This window comes from Watersipora subatra, chromosome 7, assembly GCF_963576615.1.
Source record: "Watersipora subatra chromosome 7, tzWatSuba1.1, whole genome shotgun sequence".
In the NCBI taxonomy this organism is placed as follows: Eukaryota; Metazoa; Bryozoa; class Gymnolaemata; order Cheilostomatida; family Watersiporidae; genus Watersipora; species Watersipora subatra.
The window spans coordinates 522,484-532,274 of NC_088714.1; the positions used below are offsets into that span (position 1 = coordinate 522,484).

At 44.1% G+C, this 9,791-nt stretch overlaps 1 protein-coding gene across 1 annotated transcript; it reads left to right on the top strand.

Annotated features, from left to right (window-relative positions):
• The first annotated feature begins 3,863 nt into the window (after window positions 1-3,863).
• On the top strand, window positions 3,864-5,920 carry LOC137399690 (peroxidase skpo-1-like). Its single transcript, XM_068085887.1, has 9 exons — window positions 3,864-3,867; window positions 3,949-4,041; window positions 4,169-4,239; window positions 4,379-4,473; window positions 4,714-4,838; window positions 4,953-5,084; window positions 5,318-5,417; window positions 5,532-5,656; window positions 5,769-5,920. The coding sequence occupies exons 1-9, from the start codon at window positions 3,864-3,866 to the stop codon at window positions 5,918-5,920; spliced, it is 897 nt and encodes a 298-aa protein (XP_067941988.1).
• Window positions 5,921-9,791: the final 3,871 nt, after the last annotated feature.

Below are 9,791 nucleotides of genomic sequence, written 5' to 3' on the forward strand. Positions count from 1 at the left end.
GACGGGTCGGCCGAATTCAATCTGACACTTGTGGGAGGTCAGGAAAGGCATACCCAGAATAGCGTCTTCGCTGATCTGGCTTACGAGAAAGTTCTCCTCTATAGCCACGTCCCTGATCCGTCCGGTTAGCCTTATCAGTCCATAAAACTGGAGCTTGCTACCATCTGCCATGAGTCCATACCGGTCATTCTCTTCTAACTGCACCCTCACTCGCTCCGGCATTCTGTCGAACACCTTTTTGGAGAGTAGGTTAGTGTTGCAGCCGGTGTCTATGAGGAACAGGAGGTCTTGCCTCTCTACCTTCCCCGGTAGGAAGTAGCTCGACCTATGGGGTTTTTCCAGAGCTCCAACTCTTGGCAACCCTTCCCCCGTTGTGGCGGTATCGAGCATCTCTTCCGATTTTTTCCTCCTCGGACGTCCCCTAGGCCTATCCGGTGGTGGACTCTTTTCGAGCTGGTCCTCCAGGCTTTCCTCGGGAGTAGCTGGCCTTGTGCTCTCCCCGTACCGGCCTGTCGGACCCGACACCGGACTCGTGGGTTGGCCTAGATTCCCTCCTTGGAGATGGCCGCCTCGGGTCGGCCCCCGTCTCGGGGGTTCGGCTTCATCCCAGCCCTTTTCGTCTCTGGGTCTATGGTACTCCGGTCTCTGGAGATGCTCCGCCATTGCTGGGTCCTCGTTCCATCCCGATCCGGTTGATACGGATCTCCTGAACGGATCAGCGCCGGTGGGGCCATCTCTCTCTGACCTAACCTGTCTAGGCTTACGGCGGGGTTCCATCTGGGTCGCAAGCTCCCTTCTTCCTGATCTGTACAGCGTTGGTCTCTCGAGAGCTTCAGTTACCCCTGAATCTGCTCTCTGTCCCGACCCTTGCTGTCCAGATCGCTCGGGGTGCTCGGCCCTAGTGGGACCTCCCTTCCGCCCTGGCCTTTCTGGTTCTCTGGTACGTCCGTAAACTCTTCGTTTTTCGTCCAGTCTCTGGATCTGGTGGAGGTACTGCCGCTGCGCCTGTTTGGCCGCCCGCGGTGAGTCCCGGGGGCTCGCCTCGCGTCCCTCTTCCTCCTCGTCCAGTTCCCATAGACTTTGGTATGGGTTGTAGACGGGAATCGTTTCTACCGGGGGTCTCTTGACTGGTGCCGTCGTTTTAGTCGGATGCTGCCAACCCTCCGGATCAACTCCAGATTCCCTTTGACTTGTATTGTTACGTTGTCTGTGTTTTTCGTGTCCGAGTGCCCTTGTGCAGCCAGCAGGTAGACCTACTGCTGCGGGCCGTAGGCGTTTCCCTGGTCCTGCCTATAGGATGTCCTCTGATTTGCCTGCCTCCGCGGACAACTTCTCCTCTGGTGGCCTTCCTGGTTGCACCCCCAGCATCTCGCCATTTCCTTTTTCTTCGTCCCGCTTTCTGTAATAGACTGCGGTCGATGGATATACAATTTTAACTTGGCCACTTCTTTGGCTAGGTCCGTCACCGAGGTCAACAGCAGCTCGAGGGTATTCGGGGTAGTCCTAGCCACCACAATCGGCTCTTCGGGGCCCTGTTCTCCCTCGCCCTGTCCTGTCTCGTCTGGCTGGACTGCCCTGACGTCCGACCTGACGGGTTGGGCTTGGTGAGACGCCATACTAGGTCGAACCTGTAAGTACTCGTTCCCTGCTCTCACGGCTGCCTCCAACGTAGGAGTAGGCACCGCTAGCAGATGTCGCTGCAAATACACATTGCCCAGCGTACTACAGAACGTGTCTACGGCCATCTCCTCTTTTAGGCGATCTGACATTTCCCCAAACGCGATGTCGGTCAGCTTCTCTATTTGGGTGGCGTGCTCAAATAGCGTTGCTTGCTGGTCCTTTTTTAGGCCCTGCAGTTTGGCTCTGGCTTCCTTGGGTGTCAGTCCAAACCTGGCCCGGAGGTTGTTAAATACGCCGTGTATGGTCTGCCCGTGTCCACAGTCCTTAGCCTGCCCTCGCAGTCTCTCTCGGATGTGTAACAGCGCGGACCCTGGCCCCCAGTCATTTGCAACGGCTACATCGTTGAACTGTCTGATGAAGGCCTCTACATCGCTATTCCCGTCATATTCTGGGGCTCTGAATGTTTCTCTTGGTGCAGGGGGTCCCTGTGTTCTCTGGTTGACGAGCAGTCTTTCCAAGACACCTGTCAGTCGCTCTAGACCTCCTAGTCCCTCCGTTCGGAGAGCTTCCGGTCTTTCCGCGCTGCGAGTCCGTCTGGTCATACCTGCGTCGTCTTTTTAGTCCCTGTTAGTCGTCCTGTTGTGGGTTAAGCAAATCCCACTGCTGCCACCAGTGTAAAGGATCTGACTCCGGTAGCTGAGTCAGCTTTACGTCCTAACAAGGGAGTCGCAACCTGGGCTACTGGCTGACCTTGTCCGAGGCCTGATTGACCTGCCTGTGGCGGTCAAGTCAGTCCAAGACAAGAATCTAGTAGTCAGGCTTGCTCTGAAACCAAACCCCCGGCCTGCCTCTGGATCTCTATCCCAGGCTAGTCTGGATCCACTAATGGCTGGTCTTAAGACTGGATCTCTAGTGCCATGGCACACCTGATCGAGTCTAGACAAGGCCGTGGATCGCCTCCTAGCCTTCTTAGAGTCACCCTGGCAGTTCCGTCTGTTGGTTGCACTGAGTCTGCTTATACAATCGGTGAGCCAACCAGGCAGGCGTCAATAGAAGCAGTTCGTATGAGTATATAGCAGTTTATTATCGATATCTTTAATACAAGTATGCACAAGTATGAGTGGAATCAAGCACACCTCTGCCTGCCTACCGCGCTGGCTTATATAGCCAGCGCCTATCGTTTAACTCCGCCTACTGATCTATTTATAGCACAAAGGAATTGCCAGATACAACATGATGGTTATGTAACAAAAAGGCAGTTCAGTAATACAAGGGCAGTTCAGTTATATAATAAAAAGGCAGTTCAGTAATACAAGGGCAGTTCAGTTATATAATAAAAGGGCAGTTCAGTAATACAAGGGCAGTTCAGTGATACAGTTATATAATAATAAAAAGGCAGTTCAAGCATGCAATAAGGGAAGTTCGAGAGGTTCGGTTAAACGACAGTGCGGATATATATGTGAGTGCAGTAATTAGTACACAGGCATGTCCCGGTCCTCCACACTCTCCCCCCCAATTGTTCGGCCAGGGGTGAACAATTAAGTGAACTCAGTGGAAACGCCGCGCTTGTGTTCTCAACCTCTGAGCTTCTACCCGGCATTCCTCGGCCATCCGGATATAACGTCGGTATTGGTCCTCTTCTCTTCCCGCTCTACGGTTGTACTCTTCTCGCCGAGCCCGTGTGTTCTCGATGGCCCTGGTTACCCTGTTGCTGGTAGGTTCCTTGGTCTTGCCATCGGCTTCGGTGTATACCCCAGCGATGTCGTCCGCATTGATGTGGATCTCCAGGGCAGTCTCGCTTTCTCCCGCTATCTCTGTCCCAGCTCCCTTAGGCGGTATGTTTATTTCCGGATTGATGAGTCTTGCTTCCTTCCGTTTTACTCTTGGGATTACGTACCCTCGAGACAAAGGCCTTTGGACCCGCTCCTCTCTTCCTTCGGTGGCTCGGCATCGGTTTAAATGGACGCGGAGGTCGGCTGGTCCGTCTCTCCTGTTGTCCTGGAGGGTCTCCGGTTCAGTACACCCCCTTTCTTCTGGTGACTCTGTCCTGGGTCGTTTTTGCCCCATCCCTCTACCTCGTACCCACCCGTACTCTCAGTTACTTCTACTTAGTTCAGGAGGGGCACTGCATCACCACCCTCAATTACCTACATGTAGGGTCCTCAGGCTATAACTACTTGCTTGCTCCATAAAGTTCTCTAAATCATTCAGTTCCAAATCAGATCCTAAATGACACAATACATATGAGTTTATAACAGTATGACATTGCATTTGCTTTCAGGAATGAGTTGACACACGCAGCTTTCAGATTCGGACATTCGACAGTAGGTGGCAGGTTCTCCGTTCTCAAAGATGATGGTTCAGAAGACTTCTTAGACCTTACACAGAACTTCAACAATCCTGATCTTCTCTATGATGGAGGTGAGATCTCATACTGACTAACATATTTATCAACTAGTAGATGCGGATGGCACTACAGGAAGTGGATAGTGATAGCTAATTATACTGCTTAATTTATCCCTTCTAATACTAGTCATTCATGTTACAGGTTACCAGCAGTGTCTTAAAGGTCTACAGAAAGATGTACCATGGTTAGTTGACAGGAACTACCCAGTAGCAGTGAGTATTTTCTTTATAGACATCTAGTACCGCTATTTATGTCAAACTCATTGCAATCAGCTGTCTATTGTTATATTCATGCAAACCTACAATGGTTGTGACCTCGTCCAAACCTGACAGTTTGCTCTTGAATATTTAGATGAGAGACACTCTGTTTGCTGTCAAAAAGGATATCGTTTCATTGAACATCAACAGAGGAAGAGATCATGGTTTTCCTCCTTACGTGGCATACAGGTATGGTAGAGCTCAGTGGTGTTTCTCTCAATACCAATAGTCTGTTCATTCATAAATGTCTCTATTACCATCTCAACCAACACCTTGACCTCTCTTTTTACTTCATATTGAGACAGAGCTATAAAATAATAGATGTAAATATTTAGATAATAAACAAGTGGAATATAAGAATTCACTATACTGCTGAGTCGATAGACAAGATACTCCTTCTATACATGACATTGTCTTATTTTATTATAGACGTCACTACGGGCTGAGTATTCCACGAACATTTGAAGATCTCAAGGACACACACCCTGAAGAAGTTGTAGAGGCCCTACGTAAAGTTTATACAACTGTCACTGATGTAGAACTCTATATCGGAGGTAAATAACTACATCATTCACTTATTCGGCTGTAAAGTCATCACTGAGTATGACCAGTGGTCCATTTTATTGGTTTTGGTTCAAAATAATCATAAAGTTTTAACTAACTTTTAGGTATCACAGAGAAGCCACTCACCGGAGCTTCTGTCAGAGAACTCTTTGCCAATATCATAGGTGATGGATTTGCCAGAATTAGGAATGGAGACAGACTCTTTTTTGAAAGCCCAGAGAGCGGCCTAACTCAAGGTAAATATATTCACCTCTAGTTTCTCCTCAGTGTTCAGGTTCAAATATATTACTTTAGATTTGTCCTCTTATTGTTCACAAAATTCAAAAAATCGAGGTAAATTCGGCAACTATGGAAGATGAAGAGTACAAGTTTACATAGAAAGGTGATGGCTAACTTTGCTCTAGAGGTTTATTTTATTATAATGCCTCTGGTATTAACTGCTCTCATGGCTCTCCTTTTTCTCTTACAGCTCAAATAGACAGCATCAAGGGATACAAATACAACAAGTTCTTATGTGACATCGGAGGCATGGCTAACATAAGCAGCAACGCTTTCATCATCGCTGGACGGTGAGTTGAATTTATCTTTTAAAATGCTGTCATGAATGTTGACATTACAGCGTATAGCCTGTGAACCACAATACTCTATGCAGTTACTTTTATTGTTGTTTGTTTGGATTACAGAAAAGGAGCGATTACAGTTGAATGTGACAGCCTTCCAGAACTTGACTTGGAGCTCTGGAGAGAAAACACTCAGTCACCCCCTCAGTGTAGTTGGAGGGTTACTAACGAAGGACCCTGTTGCTTTGGTAGGTTACCGTCTCACTTACCCACAAATCTTCTGCTGAATTTGCAACACGAGAAACCATTCTGTTTTCTACCTGATAAACAGAGTCTAATTGGACATGATCCATTTTGTAGGCAGCCAAACTTTGACAAGAACCTGTGAAGGAGATGTCGGTTGCCTCTGTGAAGGCTCTGATACCATCGAGGAACCATGCACTTGTGTCACTCCTGACTGTGTGAAGAGTTTATGGCGCAGATGTTTAAGCAAGCTGAGAGAGAGGTGGTAGAGAGGCCAGAATATTCATGTTAATTCATCTACTGCCTTCCGTGCCATCATCTTGTACCTTATATACAATTTTTTACTGCAGTAAAAGTTTGTTGAACTAAAGGTTTTATTTTTTTAGAATACGCAAAGTTACTTAGTGTAGACAAATAGAAATAATTTTGTATAAGAGAATCGTACCTAGGCCAACCGCAATGCCACCATTTCTTAACTCAGTGGTATCTCATTGCTCAAAAAAGACATTTCTTTCCCATACAAATCATAGGTGATTGATATTTGAGTGCTTTATATCTCTATGACCAAATCTAGCAGAATATATTTTTACACATCATTATGTCTATTGTAAGTTGTTCACTTACCCTCTCATTCATGTTCATAATTATTTATTACCTGTTTATAAAGCAATTATATATTATTGTTTTATTGTTTTTGTCTCAAGACCTCATCCTGTGATTTTATCAGTAATATGTTTCTTGTACCAACGATGATAGGTCATCAATAAACTATAATATTACTCTAAAGTCTCCTGACCCGAGCTTGTTTACCATTCATATAATCATCTTATTATCTAACTAGGCTCTTGTGTAGAACATAGTTGGTTCATCACATGGGTACGGCAGCATTGTCAGCATGTTATCACTGATCACTACAGACTCTCCTTTGCTGATACAAACTCTGTATGCTATAGAGAATATACTAATTGCGCCAATTAATATGTAGTTAGGAGGATCAATTATATTCATTCATAACCTGTTATTGATTCTAGCTAAATTTTTTTACACTTGCTCAACACCTACAACATTTTAAACCAGCACAAATTGTTACATCATCAAATTCTATGCATATAAAGGGCAATAAGAGTACATTATTTATAGGTCATGAACTCTGCACAAATCGGTGATGTTAAAGTTCTTGTTGAAATAGCCCATTCACTTGTAACAACAGAAGCTGCCTTTCTTAAGATTAGGAAGTTGTTGCCAGTTCTGATTACCAGACTGTAACCGCTGCCCGCTGCTTTCTTCAAATATAAGTTTTGTAGAAAGTCAGCAGTTCAATACTGATGCTAAAGCTGCTTACTTACAATTTTGCTACTTAACTTCTGTTTTTAATTGAGTTGTTAGATTATTTTAGGCCGAAGACTCGTGGACTTGTTAATAATGACATTGATAAGAGATGATAACTCATAAACCACTACCAATTTTATTTTAGAGTTAGTTGAGATTTATGATTTATGATCTCTTATGATTTCTGATATAATTCTGGATGCTGAAACTAGCATCCAGAATGATATCATCATACTCCCTATTTCGCTGTCAGTGTAAATATTGCGAAATATACAACCATAAATATAGAAGGCACCCAGACGATACCTAAAGTGAGTGAGGATGTTAAATTTGCTACTTATTGTAACTAGTGACCAATTGAGTTGTTACTTTGTGTTTACGCAGATCCTTAGGGAGACTAATGAAAGACTTAAAAAGTAAATTAACCAAAATGGTTTCACTAAAACTAGAATTAGGAGTCGCTGATTATAAAGTGATCCTACTAACATGTGTAGAACTTAGAACATTGTCAGCAGATCTTCCATAGACCTCTGAATTGTGTGATCTGATAATTTTAGTAGGCTGTTTAGTTTCGAATGAGCTCACATATTCTTTTTTGTGTTGACATAAAAGATTCATTTTCCAGTTTGTAAGTTATTGTAATTGTCAATATTAAAGAGATATGATTTGACTAAATCTGTTTGTAAACATTGAACTCTGTTTTCCCTTTGACAGGAAGTCTTAAAATTCTGATACAATGTTTCTTCACAAGCTCATCAAACAATTTCTCTTTCAATGCACTTTCCAACACCAGTTCCTCAACCACTACTCCAACTAACTCTACTGACACTGCAAGGTCCAGTCCCATGTGACGTTTCCGAGACTACGGGAATAACAACTTCAGGACATACGCACTAGCACTACCCGACACACCGACTAATGATACTATGACAAACATTAGGATCAACTTGATAAATACTTGGAATGAAGGGACTCAAGCTGACTCAAATACTTGTAACTATACACAGACTTTGACTCTAGTAATAGACAAGATGACCCAGACTCCGTACATGACACCGACTCTTTGGGACTTGACCCTGCAGCTCCTACATGCCTGTTTTACTTCATTCCTAACATTTCTACTGCATTAAATATAACTACTGTTTATTCCCACAACTAGTTTGGTTTCCGTCTATCTAATCACCAAGTGCTGTTTTTGATTATAAAACTGACGGTTATCTACCTCAGAGTGTTAAATTCAAGCAAGAAATAACATCGAAAAGAAGCAGTTTGGGTTAAAACCAAATTTTTCAAAGAAATTGCTTTAGCATGTAAGCATGTAACATGTAGTATTTAAGAAATATCACAATTTTTAATGAAAAGTTCATAAAGTTATCTTGAAGGTTTTGTAAGCATAAGAACTTTGGTAGAACCTCCAAGTGCTAATATAACTAGTAGCATAAGAGGGCAGTTGGTACCGTAAGCCTCAAATATGTCAGGTTTTTTGCGGGGAGGGCAGGTACAATCCCATTAGTTCATTGGAAAATTTAGCTAAGTTTAACTGCGCATTAGTCTGAGTATCTTAAAACTAACCTTTTTGCGGAGCAGTAGTCAAGACTTTAGGTTGCAGTCTTGACTACTGGTCAGCAAAAAATGATAAACCATAAGACCCAGGTAACCATAAGAGCCAGGTAAACCATAACAACCAGGTAAACCATTACAGCCATATAGTAAAACTAGCAAGAAAGAAGTACTATCATAAAGGAAAGGCTGTTATGGAAAAGAATAAGTAAGGAATGATATAATAGGACATGAATATTGCAACAGATCAGGTGATACGAGTAAAAAGAGCAGGTATCATTGTGAACGATAGCACACATAGACCTACAAGGCTAGAGGTATAGCTCGATTCTGTGGTCGAGGAACAGTGATGGGAAAGATGTAAATATTGGATGAGAGAATTGAGATGCAGTGAAGACATTCTGCAGAAGAATTGTTTATAGCATTAGGACCATGGTGGTTTTTAGGGGTCGCGCACTGCATAGATTAGGGATTAAAAAGCATTGATTGCAACAGCACGAATACCAAAGCAAGCACCTCCGTTACCAATCTAATTCCAGTTATGTAAACGCTGAAATAATAATATTGCAATAATATTAATGTGTTGCGGAAGTTGGCATTTCTTGGAAGAGCAAGTATGTGAGGAGGGTTTTGAGTATGATTAATTCAGTCGAAATTGACAGTTATTGTAGTTTTCAGTTTGATAGTGTCACAGCCATGAAATTAAGTAATAGAAATTGGATTTCTAATAAATGTGAGGTTGCAACTGCCGAGGTGAATAGAAATATAATAGAGATATCTGAGCTCTTTATCGGTCATGTCTTTATGCATATCTTTTTTATTTTTTCTCATGTTGAAGTTGAGGCGTACAGAAGGCGTCGCACGACCACCGGTCTACTATAGCGCCCCGTGGGAACTGTTTGTCGGCTCAGCGTAGCGCTTCCACACTGGCCCACCCAGGTGTGACCACTCTATGGACTGGCCCACCCAGGTGTCACCACTCTATGGACTGGCACACTCAGGTGTCACCACTCTATGGACTGGCCCACTCAGATGTCACCACTCTATGGACTGGCCCACCCAGGTGTCACCACTCTATGGACTGGCCCACCCAGGTGTCACCACTCTATGGACTGGCACACTCAGGTGTCACCACTCTATGGACTAGCACACTCAGGTGTCACCACTCTATGGACTGGCACACTCAGGTATCACCACTCTATGGACTGGCACATTCAGGTGTCACAACACTATGAACTGGCACACTCAGGT